At 61.0% G+C, this 20041-nt stretch overlaps 1 protein-coding gene across 2 annotated transcripts; it reads left to right on the plus strand.

The window, feature by feature from the left end:
- The first annotated feature begins 2845 nt into the window (after positions 1-2845).
- On the plus strand, positions 2846-19161 carry PLCB3 (phospholipase C beta 3). Of its 2 annotated transcripts, none has more exons than XM_061406769.1 (31): positions 2846-3081; positions 6377-6454; positions 6723-6791; positions 6880-7020; positions 7242-7321; positions 7426-7479; positions 7572-7647; positions 7750-7850; positions 8387-8553; positions 8628-8774; positions 9680-9920; positions 10121-10205; positions 10281-10467; positions 11194-11399; positions 12215-12311; positions 12391-12475; positions 12758-12882; positions 13225-13379; positions 13460-13621; positions 14292-14391; positions 14478-14582; positions 14795-14886; positions 16153-16318; positions 16408-16443; positions 16555-16747; positions 17313-17454; positions 17554-17630; positions 17856-17945; positions 18037-18094; positions 18381-18467; positions 18548-19161. In XM_061406769.1, exons 1-31 carry the CDS (start codon positions 2983-2985, stop codon positions 18749-18751), a joined length of 3705 nt encoding a protein of 1234 aa, XP_061262753.1. In that variant the 5' UTR covers positions 2846-2982; the 3' UTR covers positions 18752-19161. The 2 variants fall into 2 exon arrangements, with proteins under 2 accessions (XP_061262753.1, XP_061262754.1); XM_061406770.1 differs by having other exon boundaries at positions 17316-17454.
- The last annotated feature ends 880 nt before the right edge of the window (positions 19162-20041 follow it).

Genomic DNA, 20041 nt, shown 5'->3' on the forward strand with positions numbered 1-20041 from the left:
CCCAGCTCTGTCCCTCCAGATGCTATGACCCTGAGCAGTGATCTTCCTGTCTCTCTTTCCCTCAAGGCTGGTGGGAAGGCCTCCTGTCATTTCCAAATTTCATGGTGTCCCCTGAGGGGTCTCTAGGCTGAACAGGGAAGACAGAGCCAGGGACGCTCTTCCTGAATCCCTCTGTCTATCTTCTGTGCCACCTCCAGGACACTCCCAGATTCCTCAGGCTGACTCCCCTATCTGTCCAATCCCTCCCCATGGCCACCTACTCTATGTTAGCGTAGACAGCCATGATGGCCTGCAGCTGCCTTGGAGGCTTGACTGCCTAGCACAAAATCTTGGAGTGGAATAACTGGGTCCAAATCCTACTTCTGCCCTAGGCTGAGAGGCCCTGGGCCAGTCACGTACCTACCCTGAGCCTCTTCAAAGGGGCTGATTCCGCTGACTTCTGGTGATTTGCAGCTGAGGTCGGTGCTCCAAGACCATATCCCAGCCCTTAGTTTCCTGTCTGAACCTGTCCCTGTGCTGCTCTTCATCCTTCCAGCCCCAGGCTGTAGCCTCCCCAGCCCCACCTCTCCTGGGGTCCTGGCCCCTCTCCCCCAGAGAGCAGCTGAGGCTGCTTTCAGCACTTCCTAAAGCAGAGGCCCTAGGGAGGGTCCCGTGGCTGAGACCGCTCCCTTAATCAAGGGTAGAGGCCGGAAAGACTGCGTTCCTTCCACCATTACGGCTTGCTGAGAAACCCTATTACCATTACTAAGGCAGGAAGAAAGTGTGCAAGGAGGATGGAGCCCTCTAATGGGGGTTGCCCTGGCCTCCAGAGACGCGGTGGGTGGGGAGGGCCTCAGGCCCAGGAAACAGGCTCCCATCTTGTTTTTCAAGAAGCTGCCGCCTAGAGCTTCTACCCCTAAGCTCAGGCCACGGCGCCAGGCCCTGCTGGCCCTGGCACTGGCTGGCAGGCCTCCTGGCCCAGAGCTGACCCATGTCCTTTCCACCCTCCTCCCTGGCATCTCCACAACCTGCTGTCCTTTCCTTAGATATCCAACTGTCTTAGATATCCAGTACCCAGGGGTCATCTCATACCCATTTGCCTATTTCATCCTCTGACAACCTCCAACTTCTGGACAAAGTGACGGAAGTACAAAGACTGGGTTCGGCCGGTAGACCTGCACCCAAGCTAGGGGAAGCAGAGGCCCATCTCTACCCTGCATGGCTACCCAGCGAGACCTCGTGGTCCCTGAGTCTCTGAGGGGTATGGCTCTGTTGCTCTGATGAGAGAGGACAAGGATCTTCAGTCTCTTCAAGGGCAAGGAGTAAAGACAGGACAGAACAGAAGCTGGCCTTCAAGACAGAGGGCTGCAATCCTCCTACCAAGCTGCGTGATCTTGAAGGTGAAGTCGCTCAGTCGTGTCCGACTCTTTGTGACCCCGTGGACTGTAGCCTATCAGGCTTCTCCATCCATGGGATTCTCCAGGCAAGAATACTAGAGTGGGTTACCATTTCCTTCTCCAGGGGATCTTCCCGACCCAGGGATCGAACCCAGGTCTCCTGCATTGGAGGCAGATGCTTTAACCTCTGAGCCACCAGTGTCCTTGGGCGAGTCCTTTCCCCTCTCTGGGCCTCAAGTAGAGATAATAATCACACCCACAGGGCCTTGGCCAAAAGCTAGGAGATCTGTTAGGTTAGAGTTGGTGCCCAACATGGTGGGGATTTTGAGGATGGCCGGTGCCAGGCAGGGTTCCCCTTGGGGGTCTGAGAGCCTGGGGCAAAGGCAGCCTGTAGGGCTGCCTCCTCCTTGACTGACCCCTCCTCCCCCAGAAACAGCTCCGTCTCTTTCTGGGTTTCTAGGTGACTTGGCTGGCCCCTCTGGATGAGTTCTACTTTAAACCTGCTGCTGCTACTGCCTCTGTATTGGGGGGGCTCCCACAGGGGCCCCCAGGCAGGAGCCCCCCCAGCCAAGCCCTGCGGGAGGGGCTGCAGCCCCACCCTTCTCAGTGCCCATGCGCCTTCCAGCTCAGGTCCCTGGCACGCTGCAGATTTCAGGGCACCTGCTGTGGGCCAGGCGTGGCAGAGCCCCTCCTCAACCCTCCTAGTTCATGGACACCCAGGAGGCTTCTGACCCCTCCAAGCAAAACGACCAGCTGTCCCCTTCTCAGTTTGCAGTCGGGAGCCCCACAGGGACAGGTTCCAGGCTGAGCTGGGGCGGGGTGGGGGGAGTGGGTTCTGCGGAACAAGAAGGGCGCTGTTCCAGGGCTCGCTCTACAAAGCCAGGGTGCTTGGGTCCTCAAAGGAGGCGGCAGGCGCCGGGCCTCCCCGGGCTAGGGACGGGGGGAGGGCGCCTGCGGCGGGAGACCCATTAGCTTGCTAATTGCTCTCAGGGAGGGGGGCCGAGCTGCTGCTGGAAGGGGTGAGGCGATGTGAGGGCAGAGGCGGGGGTGGGAGTGGCTTTTCCAGCACTCAGCTAAATGCTGCAGGAGTGGGGTGGAAGGCAGGTCTCTTCTCCCTCAGGCCCAAGTATTGCTCTCTGGTAATACCCCCGCCCCTGCTCCTCAGAAACAGTGGGCTAACCCCAGGGCCGGTCTTCAGCAGCGCCCTCTACACCCAGTCCACCTAGCTGCACCCCGATCCCTAAGCACCCTCCCTCCAGCCCGAACCTGTTCAGCTGAGTTCCCCCAGCGAAGCGCCTCAGTCTAGGCGCGCCCCGGGTCCCATCCCTTCTCTGGCTGCAGTCGCCGCCCCGGCCGCCAGGGGGAGCCGACGCGAGGCGGGCCGGCCGGACGCTGTGGGAGGGGGCGGTCCCGCTGCGGCCCCGCCCCCGCCCCGCCCCGGCCGGGCCCCGCCGATTCTCTGGTCTGTCCGGGACAGACTGGCTGGCGGGCGGGCGCAGACGCCGCCGGGCCGGAGCGGGCCGTGCGGGAGCGCGCGGAGGGAACAGCGGCGCCGTCGGGTCCCCGTCGGGGCTCCGTGGGTCCCCGACCCGCCCCCGGCCCGGCTATGGCGGGCGCCAGGCCCGGCGTCCACGCGCTGCAGCTAGAGCCGCCCACCGTCGTGGAGACCCTGCGGCGCGGGAGTAAGTTCATCAAATGGGACGAGGTGAGTGCAGGGGCTCCCTGCTCCGCCCAGATCCGGGGACTCCGTCACTCCTGCTCCGCCAGACGCCGGGGACCCCCGGCCCAGACTGGCCTGATCACCGCGCCACCCCCATCCCAGCCTGGCTGCGCTCCGGAAACTTGAGTCCCCAATCGTCCCCGTAAGGAAGACTTTGTCCCCCACCCGCCAGTCCAGCCCCTCATCTGCGGAAAATTTGACATTTATTCCTTGGCTCGGAGATTTCGAACCCCAATAAATCCTAGCCCCTGCTTTTTTACTCGTCCTTCTCACTTCTCCCTGCCCGTCTAATTTTCGTTCCTCCAACCCTGGCCTGGTCACCAGACCCCTGCCCGGCACTGGACGGTCTGGCTCAAGAACCATGGCCCCCACTCTGGCTTAGCGTATCCCCATTCTGACTGGGTGCCTCTGGGACCCTGCTCTTCCTCGTACCCTATTTTGAACATTCTTCTCCATTCATCACTTTTTCACCCTGTTCTGGCTGGCACCCCTTTGCCTTGCTTCTAGATCCCAGCCCAGCTCCCCGCTCTGGTGGGAGTACCAAGTCACCCCACATGGAGACTTTGCCCCCCAAGTTCCTCCACCTCGGGGGAACTTTGCTCACCACTCCTTAGCACTGGGACTTTGAACCCCAATAAATCCTGGCCCCCTTTTATCTGACCTGCCCCTGCTGCATCCCCGAGGCCCCGCTCCCACCTGCGGCTCGGCGACGGGTCCTGCCCCTCACGCTCGTTTCCACAGCGCCCCTTCCCCTGCCCCCTGGGCCCCTCCTCGCCGGCCTGAGCTTCCTAGCTGCTCCTTCCCAGCCAGGCCGGAGGCCTGGAAGACTCCCGGCTCCTTTCCGGCTGGGTGGGGCGGGTAGGCGTGAGAGCTAGGGGAGGGGCTGGGGGCGTGGCCCGAGGTAACAGGTGTGCCCTAGAGGGTCTCCCGGCGCCCCTGGGACTAGGGCAGACCCCTCCCCCCAGGCCAGCTTGAAGGGAAAAGTTTCTCCTTTTCCTTCCAGTGTGATAAACCCAAATAAGGAAGTGGGAACAGGGAGAGGGCCCTGGGGGTGGGGTGGGGGTTGCTGACAAGGACTTGGGGCCTGAGAGGCTGGGGTTCCGGCTGCCTTTGAAGACCGGGCCCCTGAGGAGGGTTAGAGGGAGGCCCTGGAGGCAGTGCCCACAGAACTAGCCCCTCTTCACACTACTGGGGGCCCCTGAGCCCCAGGGCAGGGTTGGTAATCCCAGAGAAGGGCTGAGGGTAGGTGTCAGCCCAGTGAGGTGGGGAGGCCCAAGCACCCCAAAAGTTCCCAAGCTGCCGTCCCCTCTGCCTCCAGCTCAGTCTCCCATCTTTCCTAAGCAAAGCCTGAGATGGGCGGGGCTAGTGCAGTCCCCATCCTCCTGCAGATGGAAACTGAGTCTGGAGAACAGAGACTGATCCCAGGCCCCACGGTGGGGTGGCGGCTGAGGCCAGCAGCTGGGAGTCTGGCAGAGGTCCTGGTTCCCTGCTTCCCAAACGTTGGGACTCGAGAGCCATACTTGTTATTGTTGTTCAATTGCTCAGTTCAACAAGAACCCTCCATGGACTGAAGCCTGCCAGGCAAGGGATTTCCGAGGCAGGAATACTGGAGTGCATTGCTCTTTCCTCCTCCAGGGGATCTTCCCGATCCAGGGATTGAACCCGCATTCCCTGCATTAGCAGGTGGATTCTTTACCGCTGAGCCACCAGAAAAGCCTCTGGAACCACGCTAGTAGTGTTAGTCGCTCAGTCATGCCCGACTCTTTGTGAGCCCATGGACTGTAGCCCACCAGGCTCATCTGTCCATGGAATTATCCAGGCAAGAATACTGGCGTGGGTTGCTGTTTCCTCCTCCAGGAGATCTTCCGGACCCAGGGATTGCACCTGGGTCTCCTGCATTTCAGGCAGATTCTTTACAGTCTGGTCTACCAGGGAAGCCCTGGAGCCATACTGCCTGCGTGCACATCTTGGCTCCTTTTCTTGACCTTAGGAAAGCTGCATAGTCTTTCTGTGGCTCAGTCTTCTCAAATGTAAAATGGGAAGAACAGTATTGCAGACCTCATAGGATGTTTAGAGAACTAAGTGAGCTCCTAGATAGTGGGTGCTTAGACCTATACCTGGCAAGCAGAAGGGAGGGTGAGCTGTTGTACTGACCACCAGTGAGCAGTAACTTGGGAGTGGCACCAGGGTGAGGCAGGGTCTTCTGTTGGCCTGGGGGAAGAGAGTTCTGGGCTTCCCTCGCGGCTCAGTGGTAAAGAATCCACTTGCCAGTGCCTGCTAATGCAGGAGATGCGAGTTTGATCCCTGGGTCAGGAAGATTTCCTGGAGAAGGAAATGGCAACCCACTCCAGCATTCTGGGCTGGAAAATCCCACGGACAGAGGAGCCTGACAGGCTACAATTCAAGGGGTTGCAAAGACTTGGACACCACTGAGCAACTAAACAGCCACAGGAGAGTTCTGCCTGTGGCCACTTGGTCACTTGGGCCCTGGCTGAGTCTGAGCTGCTGATGACACCACCCCGTCCCCACCGCTGCTGGTCCTGAGTCACACAGGGTGGCTCTTCTCGGAAATGGAGCCAGTGCACCCTTTTGCTGCCCTTCCACCAGGCTCTTTGAGTGAGGGCTGAATTCACTGTCTGGGCCTGAGGGCAGGATGAGTACCTGTCCAAGGGGACTTAGTCTGTGCTGTAAGATGGGTGGGGTGAGCCTCGAAGCTGTGGGACTCCAGTGGGGTGCAGAGCGGGGGGGTAACGGACTTTGAGGCCGATGTAAGGGGTGGCTGGCTGTCCTGGGGACCTGAATGAGGGACACAGAGGACCGTGAGGGTCAGTTCCAAACCCTCTTCTTTCATTCCATAAATATTCCCAAGGGGGCTGTGGGGGCTTCAGCCACCAGGGACCTCTCAGACCTTATGAGGAAACAGCCCAGGGTTGGGGTCTGGGGAGGCCTCTCCAAGGAGGCAGATCAGATTTCATGGGTAGAGAAAGAAAGGAAGATATCCCTGCACGGGAACAATGATGCAAAACCTGGGGATGGGGAATAGATAGTGAGTGGTCCATGTGACAGAGTCTTAGAGCAAGAAGGAGGTGGGGCTGGGAGGGGCCTAGGAGCTCAGCTTTGTCCTGAGGACTGAAAGGAACCACTAAGGACCTGTGGCCTGGCTGAGCCGTCATCTTCACTCACTAGCAGAAAGATTGGAGTGGATGGGCCTGGGCTTCCAGGGCCCAAACCTGGGCAGCAGCCTTCACTCCCTGACCCCTGCCATCCTTCTCGTCCCCAGGAGGCCTCCAGTCGGAACCTGGTAACCCTGCGAGTGGACTCCAATGGCTTCTTCCTGTACTGGACGGGACCCAACATGGTGAGGGTGGCGCTGGCACAGCTTTCTTGGGTCTAGGGCCCCCTACCCCATACCCCCTGAAACCATTCCCTGACCCTACCCTTGGGGGTGGGGCCCCGCTGCTGCCTGACCTCTCCCACAATTCCCTGGACAGGAAGTGCTACGGGTGGGGGCTAAGACTGGGGCTACAGCAGGGGGTGAGCACTCCCTGGCCCGGGTGGGGAGCTTGGGGGCTTCCAGCTCTCACCCTGGAGCCTCTCAGACCCACCGTGGCATCTGGTTTCCCCAGGAGGTGGACACACTCGACATCAGTTCCATCAGGGACACCAGGACGGGCCGTTATGCCCGCCTGCCCAAGGTGAGTGATGGGGCCCCAGGTTATGGATGGGAGTGAGGTAATGGGGGAAGGGGACAGCCCTCTTCACCCTTGGCTCTCATCTACGCAGGACCCCAAGATCCGGGAGGTGTTGGGCTTTGGGGGCCCTGATGCCCGGTTGGAGGAGAAGCTGATGACAGTGGTGGCCGGGCCAGACCCGGTGAATACAACATTCTTGAACTTCATGGCCGTGCAGGATGATACAGCCAAGGTGGGCTGGGATTGATGGCTGGGCCTAGGGGAGCTACTGCCTCACTTGCTGAGTCAGCCATCACTTAGTAGGCACCTGCTGTGTACTAGGCTGCCCTCTGCCCCTTTTTCTGATCATCCTCTGACAAAGCGGTTTATAAGCATTTCCTGTGTATCAGACAGTGGCTGAGCCAGCCCCTCTGTCCCCCACTCACGCCCTGCCCCTGGATCCTGACCCCTCAGGTCTGGTCCGAGGAGCTCTTCAAGTTGGCTATGAACATCCTGGCTCAGAACGCCTCCCGGAACACCTTCTTGCGCAAAGCGTGAGCCCTGGGCCTGCCCTGGGGAAGCGCGGGGCAGGAGTGCGTGGTGGGGGGTTCAGGAGGCTGTTGTCCCAGGGCGTGACCCTGCCACCTGTCTCCCCCAGATACACGAAGCTGAAGCTGCAGGTAAACCAGGATGGACGGATTCCAGTCAAGAAGTGAGCACCCCTTTCCCTCCTCAGCACCTCCTCTGCTGTTCTGACCTTGGTGACCTTTGCCCCACTGACCCTAACCCTTCCCATCTGCTCAGCATCCTGAAGATGTTCTCAGCAGACAAGAAGCGGGTAGAAACTGCACTGGAATCCTGTGGCCTCAATTTCAACCGAGTGAGGGGCCTGGGGACAGGGGTTGGGCGGGTATCACAATGGGTGCCTGCCCTTTCAGGGCCGGCTGACCCTGGGTTCTGACTCTCCACTCCTGGCCCCTAGAGCGAGTCCATCCGGCCTGACGAGTTTTCCTTGGAAATCTTTGAGCGGTTCCTGAACAAGCTGTGTCTGCGGCCAGACATTGACAAGATCCTGCTGGAGATGTGAGCAAGGCCGACCTGCCCACCGGCCCCCGTGTACTGCGTCTGGCCTCTGCCGGCAGCGGCATTCCTTCCGGTCCCGGGAGGGGAGGCAGACCTCTTGGGGGTCTCTGTGTGCTGGGCTGTAGCTGTGCTCAGGGTTGCCTGGGGCTCTTATGTGGACAGTTCTGTGCTGACCCTTCTTGGCCAAGGATGCTCTTGAGACAGCAGGAGGTCCCCCGCGCTGGGGACCAGAATGCATTGGCTCAGATGTGTTGTGGATGACGCTGGACCTGAGGTTGGACTCAGGAGCTGCAGGCAGGCATGGTGTGGTGGGCCAGGCCCTTGGTGGCTTCCAAAGCCCTTACTGATACCAGCGTCGGCACCAAGTGGTCAGGAGAGTGGATGGGGAAACTGAGGCCCAGGGGGGCTGAGACTGGCCCCCGTCCCCATCAGAAGGTTCTGGAACTAGACACCGACCTTCTGACTCCTCCCCCAGGGAGGGTTTGAAGCAGGGGCTGGTGAGGCTGCAGCCTAAGCCAGCATCTCACCCCCTCCAGAGGTGCCAAGGGCAAACCTTACCTGACGCTGGAGCAGCTCATGGATTTCATTAACCAGAAGCAGCGAGACCCGCGGCTCAACGAAGTGCTGTACCCACCTCTGCGGCCCTCCCAGGCCCGACTGCTCATCGAGAAGTACGAACCCAACAAGCAGTTCCTGGAGCGAGGTGAGCCAGCGTGGGAACTGGGGGCAAGGCGGGAGGGCCCCCACTGACCCTGCTGACCCTACCCTGTCCCCCAGACCAGATGTCCATGGAGGGCTTCAGCCGCTACCTGGGAGGTGAGGAGAATGGCATTCTGCCGCTTGAGGCCTTGGATCTGAGCACAGACATGACCCAGCCGCTCAGCGCCTACTTCATCAATTCCTCGCACAACACCTATCTCACGGGTGAGCGTGCCCATCCTAGCGTGACCTCTGCCCTCTGGTCCTCAGACTGCCTCCCTCCCTTTGGGGTGGCCCATGCTGGGGAAGCAAGCCAGAAATAGCAAGCCTGTCCTGGGGAGCGGGCTTCTGTGCATGGGTTTCCCCGGAGGTCCAGGAGGCTTCCCCAGGGGAAGGGCTGAGGCCTGCACCTGCCCTGTGAAGGACAGCCTGTGTATATTGGAGGGGTGGCGGGGCTGGAGCTGGGGCCACCTGGTGCTCTTAACCTGAAAGGAGGCCAGGAGGCGGGGTGGGGCGGGTGGGGCGTGGTGGGGCAGGTATCCAGAGAGGGACCCTGGAGGCGCAGAAAGAATGGAAGGAATTTGTACTGATCCTGAGTGAATGGGAAGGCTTCTTGCAAGGTGTTGAGCAGGGGGAGGTGATGTGACCTGGTATGTTTTTAGAAGGATGACGCCCGGTGCTCCACAGAGATTGGATGGGAGGCGGGGAGGAGCCTGCTGTCCCCAGGAGGAGGTGACAGAGGCTGTTCCAGGGCAGCCACCGTGGAAGGAAGAAAGGGAAGCGGGGGGCCGTGGGGGTGCTGGGGACAACCCCCAGTTCAGGCCGGTGGGATGGGGGCTGATGGGAGTTCATCTGAGAGAGGGTGAGACCTGGAGGTAGAGGGCCCGCCTGTCCGCCAGTGCCGACGGATGCTGACTCTGCCTGGCTTTGGGGCTTTGGGGAGAGGTGATGCTGGTTCCACAGTGAATCAAGGAGTGATCAGCAGCTGCCCAGACAAAGAGAGCCCAGGCTAGGCCACCACCGGGGCTCTGTGTCCCCGGCACGGCCCCACCCAGCTCAGCGCAGGCCTGGGGAGGAGGATGAGGAGCCAGGCTGGCTGGGCACTGGTGGTGATGGAGCCTGGCCCCCAGCGGGGCAGCTGGCCGGAACCTCGTCGGTGGAGATGTACCGGCAGGCGCTGTTGTGGGGCTGCCGCTGTGTGGAGCTGGACGTGTGGAAGGGGCGGCCGCCCGAGGAGGAGCCGTTCATCACGCACGGCTTCACCATGACCACGGAGGTGCCGCTGAGAGACGTGCTTGAGGCCATCGCGGAGACTGCCTTCAAGACTTCGCCCTACCCCGTCATCCTCTCCTTTGAGAACCACGTGGACTCGTGAGTGGGGCCCCAATCCCAGCCGGGGGGAGTCCCTGTTGACCCAGGGACAGCCACTCACCATGACACTGTTGGATTGCTCCTATGACCTTTGACCCTGGGAGAGAGTGACCCTTTTGGTCATCTTGCCAGCCTCTGATCCACTCTGGGGATTTCAGCTTCACCCCAGGAACCTCTGACCTCTGACCTTGGCCCCACAGGGCGAAACAGCAGGCCAAGATGGCTGAGTACTGCCGCTCCATCTTTGGGGACGCTCTGCTCATCGACCCCCTGGACAAGTACCCGGTATGGGGCTCAGAGCTGGGGCAGGGCGTGGGGGTTAGGGCACCCAGCAGACGCTGACCTGTCCATGCCCACCAGCTGGCCCCAGGCGTCCCCCTGCCCAGCCCCCAGGACCTGATGGGCCGCATCCTGGTGAAGAACAAGAAGCGGCACCGACTCGGCAGCGGCGTCCCCGACAGCTCCGTGCGCAAGCGGCCACTGGAGCAGAGCAACTCGGCCCTGAGCGAGAGCTCCGCCACCACCGAGCCCTCCTCGCCCCAGCTTGGTGAGATCCTGGCCTGACCTCCTACCCCAGTCCCGACTCTAAGCCCCCACTTCTCTGAGCCCAGCCCTCCCTGGAGATGCGCCTTCTGCGCCCAACCTGACCTCCCCCCTCTCTGAGCCACTCGCCGCCTGGGATGTGGTTCCATCCACCTCCTGACCCTTCAGTCTCAGCCTCCAGCTAGCACCTCACAGAGGTGTTCCCCCTCGACCAGGTTGTGACTCAGACCTCTGACCTCAGTGAACCATCTCTCTCCTGAGACCCCTTCTGAGTGTACCCTCCCAGTGGGTCCTATTTCAGCTCACCCTGACCTCTCACTTTATTGAGGCCCCTCTTCCATCTGACCCCTGACTGCTCACCTCCCTAAGCCCCTTCATGGGGTGTAGCCCTAACTGACCCTTGACTTGGAACCCCTCCTTGTCATCCTTCCCCCTAACTGTCAGGACTGTTGTATCCCAGTTCTCAGCCTTCTGAGCCACCCTACCTATCTTTCTGAGTTACATCTCCCCAGAGTTATATTTGCACCCTGACCTTTGACCTTTGACTCCTCTACACTACCACTGGGTTTGATCCCATTCAATTCCTGACCTCCCCCTCTCCTCAGCGACACTGCGCTGAGAGTACCCCTGGACTCCATGAGGCAGCTCTGCACCCCCCGGGCCCAACCCTTCCTGGCTCCTGAGCAATTGTGTGCCCTGACCCCTGACCCCATGGCCTTGTCCTCTGCAGGGTCCCCCAGCTCTGACAGCTGCCCAGGCCTGAGCAATGGGGAGGAGGTGGGCCTCGAGAAGCCCAGCCTGGAGCCTCAGAAGTCTCTGGGGGAGGAGGGTTTGCAGCGGGGCCCTGATGTTCTTGGACCTGCCTACCGGGAGGATGAGGAAGAGGACGAGGAAGAGGAGGAACAAACGGACCCCAAAAAGCCGACCACGGATGAGGTCAGGCCTGCGAGCGGGATGAGGGGGCAGTGGCATGCCTTCACTTCCCAAGTGGGCTGAGCCCTGACTGTGCCAGGCACAGCCCTGAGCGCTGGGTCCACCTGCCCTCCCAGAGTTCACACAGAGGGGGTGTGTGTGGAGTTGGGGAGGGTCTTAGGTAAACAGGTATGGAAACAAGTGTGAAATTGTGTTTGGGATATGGGCTGGGAGGGGTGAGTTAGGGTGTAGAACCGGGGTGAGGAGTGGGGAGTCAGACCTCGGCGAGGACGTTGGGTGAGCAGACTGAGGAAGGGGGGCTGTGCACAGGCCTTGTGGCAGGGCCAGAGAGTGTGGAGGAGGGAGGGGCACTGAGTTCTGGGGAAGGGAGGTGACAGGAAAGGTCAGCGCTGAGACTGGGTTTGGGAGGGGCCTGGAGTGGGGACGGATGTGGGCAGAGGTGAGTGAGCTCAGGACACAAGGCTTGGGGAATCTTGTGAGTACCCAGGAAGAGGTGGCAAGGCGGTGGCTGGAAATGAGAGTGGGGGTGGGAATTTGGGGGCTCACCCTCATGTGAATAATTGAACCCCTGAGGTTGGCTGAGGAGTTCCAGGTTCCAAGGATCAGGGGGCAGGAGGCAGACTGGGAAGGTGGGGTCCAGGGCCCGGTCAGCAAGGCCCAGAGAGAAGGTTGTGGGGCGCATGGGACCATGACGGACAGGCTGTGGCCGGGCTGGGAAGAGGGTCAGCGCCTCCTCTGTGGTGCGGGGGCAGGTGAGGGAGCTTCCAACTCCCGGCTGGGGGGCACGGAACCGCTGACCCTGCGATTGGGGGCCCCAGGGCACCGCCAGCAGTGAGGTCAACGCCACTGAGGAAATGTCCACACTCGTCAACTATATCGAGCCTGTCAAGTTCAAGTCCTTCGAGGCTGCTCGAAGTGAGTGGGCTGAGAGGTGGGGGAAGGGGAGGCAGTCGGGCTGTGCCAGGCCTGATCCCCTCCCACCTCCACCCCCCAGAGAGGAACAAGTGCTTCGAGATGTCGTCCTTCGTGGAGACCAAGGCCATGGAGCAACTGACCAAGAGCCCCATGGAGTTTGTGGAGTATCCTTCCGCACTGGCAGTCTGGCGGGCCAGGGTGGGGCTGCTCACTGGGAGGCAGGCTCGGGTGGTTCTACCACTCCTGACTCTCAAGCACCCCTGTCTAGGTTGGGAGTGGGCTTGGGAGACTGCCCAGGGCCTAGGCTGAGAAGTGGGGGACTGCGGGACAGCTTGAGCTAAGGCCGGGAGATGGGTTCACAGGAGCCGAGGATGGGCCTGGAGCACTGGGCTCGAGGCAGAACGCGGGGCCAGTACCTGCCTGTGGTCCCTGACTGTCAACCTCAGATACAACAAGCAGCAGCTCAGCCGCATCTACCCCAAGGGCACCCGCGTGGACTCGTCCAACTACATGCCCCAGCTCTTCTGGAACGTGGGCTGCCAGCTTGTTGCACTCAACTTTCAGACCCTGGGTGAGCGCTGCCCTGCCTTGACCTTTGACCTCTGGCCCCCAGCCTCACTAACTTCTGCCCCCTGATCCTGTGAATCTTGACTTCAGGGACCTCTGACTCTATCTAATACCAGATCCCCAAATCCAACCAAGACCTCAGCTGACCCTAACCCCTGACCTTGGCTGATGCTAGACCTGGCCCCTTGTCCAGTATTCTTGGAATCTGGATCCTGGATGCCATCTGATCTGACCTGAATGACCCCTGGTTTCCCCACTGCACTGCATGGCAGTGTCCTTCCTGACCCCTGACCCTGTTCCACCTGCTGACCCTCGCCCTCCCCATGTTGCGCACCGCCCCCCCCAGATGTGCCAATGCAGCTCAACGCCGGCGTGTTTGAGTACAACGGGCGCAGCGGCTACCTACTCAAGCCTGAGTTCATGCGGCGGCCGGACAAGTCCTTTGACCCCTTCACCGAAGTCATAGTGGACGGCATCGTGGCCAATGCCGTGCGGGTCAAGGTGGGGCCGGGAAGGGCGCGAGCCAGGGTGTCCCGGGGGTGGGACTTTTGAGCAGCCTCCTCACCCTCCTGGCCCCCCAGGTGATCTCGGGGCAGTTCCTGTCCGACAGGAAGGTGGGAATCTACGTGGAGGTAGACATGTTCGGGCTTCCTGTTGACACGCGGCGCAAGTACCGCACACGGACCTCACAGGGGAACTCGTTCAACCCTGTGTGGGATGAGGAGCCATTCGACTTCCCCAAGGTGAGCCCCAGACCTGCTAGACTCCCTTGGGGGAACAGGAGCGCCATGTGGTCGGGGTCAGAGGCAGGGGTGCCGAGGCTAGGGGTGTCACCCCAGACCTGCCGGGCTCTCTTGGTGGGGGAACAGGAGTGCCACATGGTCGGGGGTCAGAGGCAGCGGTGCCGAGGCTAGGCCTGTCACCCCAGGTCCTGCCTGTCCCCGCGTCAGGCTGGAGCTCCCTGCCCTCTGTGGGGTCAGGGTGGGGGGACAGGAAGCTGAAACGGCAGGAGGTCCCGTAGCCCCCTGGGGGCACAGCCCACCCCCTCTCCCAGGCAGGAGGGACTTGCTGCAAGCTCACCCCAGCTGCTCCCTGCCTCCCAGATGGATGCGCCTGCCGAGGATGCGGCCTCAGTCTCAGATGCATGGCTTGGTCTAGTTGCTAAGCCGGCAGTGACCAGACCCGTCCTGCCATAATGATGCCTGGAGGGGTCTGTCTGCCTGTGTTCTGGACTCAGGGCTCTGGGGAACACTGGCCACCTCTGGCCCGGCTGCAGAGGTGCGGGTCCACCATTGGCTCAGTGGCGATGGTGACTGATGGTCTGTGGTTGGGTCATGTGGTCCAGGGGCCCACTCTGGGTGGCGGCCTTGCTGGCCATGGTCATCTGCGGCTCAGACCAGACTGGGCCCTCAGGTGGTGCTGCCCACACTGGCTTCGCTGCGCATCGCGGCCTTTGAGGAGGGGGGCAAGTTCGTGGGGCACCGGATCCTGCCTGTCTCTGCTATCCGCTCAGGTGAGACCATCTGGGCTCTGGGCAGTTAGGGGGGGCACAGTGTGTGGGGACCTGTGCTCAGCCCCCTTGCCCTCCCACCCTCCCAGGGTACCATTACATCTGCCTGCGGAATGAGGCCAACCAGCCGCTGTGCCTGCCAGCCCTGCTCATCTACACCGAGGCCTCCGACTACATCCCCGACGACCACCAGGGTGAGCCGCATGGGGCTGGGGCAGGGCAGGCCAGGCAGGGTGGGGACAAGGACACCACCAGGGCCTGGGACTGGCTGGGACTGGTGGCACCAGGTGGGTGGTAAACAGATCTGAGGGTGGTTTTATGGTCCCTGTGTGAGACCAGAGCTGGGGAGTGTGTGGGCCCTGGGGGTTCTGTCTGAGACCCTTGCCCTCTGCCCCTCCACCCCCAGACTATGCAGAGGCCCTGATCAACCCCATCAAGCATGTCAGCCTGATGGACCAGAGGGCCAAGCAGCTGGCTGCCCTCATTGGGGAGAGCGAGGTGAGCCAGGGCAGGTCAGGGGCAGGCACAGTGATGCCTGGAGGGGTCTGTCTGCCTGTGCTCTTGACAGGCAGGAGGGCAGCAAGGCTCAGGCTCACCTGGACCCTGGGGGTCAGGGTGGGGGAGTGGTCAGAGCTGACCCCTGGGCCCAGCCCTGGTGGAGAAGCACCCTGCAGCCTTCTCCGCTCTCCTCTGTCTATACCGCCCATGCCAGTCCCAGCTGGTGGTAGGACTCTTTTCCCTGAGGAGCCTGTTCCCTGCTTGCTGCTGCTGTCAGCTTCATGGGTTCACCCACACTGTCCCTCCAGCCCTGGGCTCTGCCTCCAGCGCCCTTCCACCACGCTGCACGGCTAGGGCTTCTGGGCTCTCTCGTTCAGGAGGCTCAGCTGCCTGGGGTTACTCGCCACATTTTAAGGAGGTGGAAATCCCTTCTGCTTAAGAAAGGCCTTCAGGACTGTCCAGGGCTAGAATCCTGGCTGCCGGCAGGCTCAAAGCCAGGGTGAGGAGTTCAGCCGCTTCACCAGGGCAGTTGGAAGCCCTAAAAGCTTTTCAAGCATGGTCCTGGGAGCCATGAGACGGGCCGTGGCTTCTGCGGGGAGGGGTCAGGAGCAGAGGCTGGCCACACATCTAGGCCCGGTCCCCTGGGGGCCTGCGGCAGCAGGGAAGAAAGCTGGCTGTCTGGAGTTATTAGCGGGAGAGACTAGTGCCCCCTCTGCGGTCACTTCCTTCGTTGATTTAATCAGGAGCTAAGCATCGAGGAAGATGAGCAGCTGTGGGCAAGGGTGGAGGGGGGACTCAGAGACAGGAGGGAACTTGGGGCTGGGCCAGGGCTTTCCAGAACAATCTAGAAGTTCCTAACCATATGCAGTGAGGCCTCACATCCTAGAGACATGACCTCACGTTCTCTTCCCCAGACCCCACGTGCCAAAGGGGGTTAGAAATGCATGTCTTGTTCTCATAGAGTTATTCTCACAGCCCCCACGTGACAGACGAGAGGAGTCCAGGGCCACAGGCTGAAGGAGGTTGTGAAGGATGGAAGGGTCTAGAGAGGGGGAGTTCCCTGGTGGTCCAGTGGTTAGGACTCTGCACTTGCACTGCCAAGGGCCTGGGTTCGATCCCTGGTTGGAGAACTAAGGTCCTCCACAAGCCTCACGGTGTGGCTCCCTCCCCCCAAAATATTTAAAAAAAATAAAAGAAGGGTCTGGAGAGAGTAGCATTTCTGGAAGGAGCATAGAGCATTCTACTTCCTCCACCTCACCCTTGCAGGCTCAGTCTGGCCCGGAGACGAGCCAGGAGACCCAGACTCAGCAGCTGGGGTGCCAGCTGAACCCACACCCGACGCCCAGCCCACTGGACGCCTCCCCGCGCCGGCCCCCAGGCCCCGCCACCTCCCCGACCAGCTCCTCCATCAGCTCCTCCATCAGCAGCCCAGGTAAGGGGTGGCCTGGGGGTAGGTGGAGAGATGGGGAGAGCTCTGCCCTTCTCCAGCTTCTCACAGCCAGCCCTGCCTGTGCTTTCCAGGTCAGCGCGATGATCTTATCGCCAGCATCCTCTCAGGTAGGGGGCGGGCCTGTCCTGGGGCAGGGCTACTTCTGCAGGGAACCGGTGCTCCGGCAGGGGTGGTCTGCCCCAGCCCAGCCCAGCCCAGCCTGCCTTTGCTGTCCACAGAGGTGGCCCCGGCCCCGCTGGACGAGCTCCGAGGCCACAAGGCCCTAGTGAAGCTCCGGAGCCGGCAAGAGCGAGACTTCCGGGAGCTGTACAAGAAACATCAGCGGAAGGCCGTTGCCCTCACGCGCCGGTTGCTCGACAACCTGGCCCAGGCCCGTGCGGGGAGCAGGTGCCGACAGCGGCCTGGTGTCCTGTGAGTATCCTGCCTGCCCATGTGCTTTGTGCGTGGATGTGAATGTGAATATGAATATGAGGGTTTCTGCACCAGGTGGACATAGATGGCCCAGGGCTGCCCTTTTGACCCCCAGGAAGGAGGTTTGCTGCAAGGAAGACAGAGGACTCTGGGTCCCACCCTCTTTGCAACCCTGTGGACTATGCAGTCCATGGAATTCTCCAGGCCAGAATACTGGAGTGGGTAGCCTTTCCCTTCTTCAGGGGATCTTCCCAACCCAGGGATCAAACCCAGGTCTCCCACATTGCAGGCGGATTCTTTACCAGCTGAGCCACAAGGGAAGTCCCTTTCCACCAGGAGGGATACCTTTTTTGAAGTCCTCATAAGAGCGTGTTTCCGGGGACTGTTGCCCAGATAGGCTCCTAACATTTGTGTGGAGCTGACAGGCCTCCTCCTTGGCATAACCAATCCCACCTCTCCGGGCTGGTATCTGTCACTGCCTGTGGGCATCTGCCCTGTCCCCCTGCCCTCCTGGCCCAGGTCCATGTGACAACCTGAGTATTACCCAGAGGGGTTCTCCCCACAGAAGCGGGGAGGACGAGAGGGCAGAAGAGGAAGAGGTTAGCAGGTATCAAGAGTTCCAGAAGAAACAGGTGCAGTGTCTGCTGGAGCTGAGGGAGGCCCAGGTGGACACAGAGGCGGATCGGAGGCTGGAGCACCTGCAGCAGGTGGGGGTGGTGGTGGCATGTGGTGGGGGGTGGGGGGAGCCTGCCTCTGGGACAGGCCTGTCACAGCCCGGGTCACCTGTCGGCCACCTGTGTCTGTAGGCTCAGCTGAAGCTCAGGGAGGTTGTCCTGGACGCTCACATGACTCAGTTGAAGAAACTGAAGGAGATAAACGAGAGGTGAAGGCCGGGGATCTCGTGGGCGGCAGGGTCAGGGGGTACTCCCTGGTGCCACGAGGTGGGCAGAGACACATGGACACACACAGATACACACACGCATGCGTGCACGGAGAGGGGCGTACTCCCTGGTGCCACGAGGTGGGCAAATGCGCACACGCACGCGCACACACACACACACCCCTGTCCTGCCATTGACCCTGCCTGTTCTCCCACTGGCTCCTCCAGGGAGAAGAAGGAGCTGCAGAAGATCCTGGACAGGAAACGCCACAACAGCATCTCAGAGGCCAAGACCAGGGAGAAACATAAGAAAGAGGCGTAAGGGCATCGGGGCTGGGAGCCAGTGGTGTGCTGGGCAGGCCGGGTGGGTACCTGGGCGCTGAGCCCATCCTCCTTGCCTCCCGTGCAGGGAACTGACAGAGATTAACCGTCGGCACATCACTGAGTCAGTCAACTCCATCCGTCGGGTGAGTGGAGCTCAGATGCCACCCTAGCCCACCCCTGTTCCTTCAGTCATCCCAAACCAGAATCTTGGGTGTCAACCTGGTGTTCCGTCACCCTAGAGGGACTTCTAGATCCTTTCTCTATGGGTCTGCTGTTAAGAGTCATCTCAGGACCCTGGTCACACAGCCCCGGGAACCTTCGCCTTCTTGCTCAGAAAGAGAGTCTGCCTGACTTCTCTGCCGCCAGAGCCCCGGGGCCCAGGCCCCTCCCTTAGAGACCCTTGTGTGAGCCCTTGTCCCCCACACACAGCTGGAGGAGGCCCAGAAGCAGCGGCAGGAACGCCTTGTGGCCGGACAGCAGCAGATCCTCCAACAGCTGGCGGAAGAGGAGCCCAAGGTGAGGCCGTGGGTGAGGGGCAGGCGGGCGGCAGGTGGGCAGAGCACTGCGTGGCCTATCTGACGCTGCTCCTCCTGCAGCTGCTGGCCCAGCTGGTCCAGGACTGTCAGGAGCAGCGGGAGAGGCTGCCCCAGGAGATCCGCTGGAGCCTGCTGGGCGAGACACAGGAGGGACTGGGGGACGGGCATCTGGTCGCCTGTGCCAGCAACGGTCACGCGCCTGGGAGCAGCGGGCACCTGCCCGGCGCTGACTCAGAGAGCCAGGAGGAGACTACAAAGCTCTGAACTGGCTGAGCAAGAGGTGGCCACCAGGCCAGGGTGGGCGCTGGGAGGAGGGCAGGAGGCTAAGACACTAAATATGCTCTTTTTTTTTTTTTTTTAAACTTTTTATCTTTAGAAATTTTATTTTTTTAAACCAGGGCAAGCACCCCACACTAACTCCCTCCTTTTACCCCCCTGGGGTCCCATTAGTTTCCAGCCCCTCCTTCCTGCCCTCAGTCCTAGGGAAGGTGCTGGGTGGGTCACACTGGGCCAGAAGGGCCTCACCCCCATGACACCCACACCCTAGAGTGGGAGTTGTCTCCCTCACTTCCCCAGGGAACAGTGGGTGGAGCCTTTGAGCTCCGGGAAGTCACATTCTTTCTCTTTCCTTTGGGGATTTTTTTTTTTATGTGAATAAACGTGGATTTCAGGGACCCTGTGTGCAGCGTGGTTTGGGGCAGTACTGGAGAGGATTCTGGGCCCTAGATCTGGTTCTGCTTTTTCTGGAGCCTCAGTTTTCTCATCTATAAAATGGGCTTGTGGGCATTGTGGGTCAGGCCCCCAAAAAAGGGGTTTTGAGACCTCCTTGCCCAGGAACTGCCTGGAGGTCTTGCCAGTGACCTGACATCAGAGGCCCTCCGGCCTCCCCCAGGCTCTCTCTCCTCTCTGCGCTCTGTCCTGGGTTCTCACTCTGCTTCCCCCGCCCCTTACTCTGGTTACTTTTCTCTCTCCTAGGCTCTTCTTGTCTTCCCTTCATAGAGGCTCAGGCCTCTGCTTCAGGAAGCCTCCCCTGCCCCCTCTTCCTGTAGCCTGATATGACCCAGGCACCCAGCATCTTCCGCCGAGGCTGCTCTTTGCCACACAGGCAGTTGGTTCCGTTATCAGGGGATAGACCTGCTGGGGTGCAGGTGGGCAGCTCAAACCCTGCCCAACCTCAGGGCACCTGGGCTCTCAGCGATGGGCAGGGAGCAGATGGGCCTGGAAGTGACCCTTGGGAAAAGGGGTGCTGACGGTCACAGCGTGTGCAGGGGAGACGCAGCATCCCCCTCCTCCCTGTGAGGGAGATGTTATGCCTGTTTTGCAGATGAGGAAACTGAGGTCACATCTAAGTCAAGACATCCAGGCAGGGGGGGCATGGACCCTCTAGGGCAGACTGTCTTCGGCCAGCCTGGAGGACCTACTCCACGCCTCCCCCTCCTGCCCTGGGACAGTGTGGAGTGGCAGAGACCCCGCAGTGAGGGTGCGGCTGGGTTCTACAGCAGGGTCAGGCTGGCACTTCTTCAAGGCCTCTCCCAGCTTCCTGGCGCTTCCCGG

The sequence above is a fragment of the Bos javanicus genome, chromosome 29 (genome assembly GCF_032452875.1).
Source record: "Bos javanicus breed banteng chromosome 29, ARS-OSU_banteng_1.0, whole genome shotgun sequence".
Classification (NCBI taxonomy): domain Eukaryota; kingdom Metazoa; phylum Chordata; class Mammalia; order Artiodactyla; family Bovidae; genus Bos; species Bos javanicus.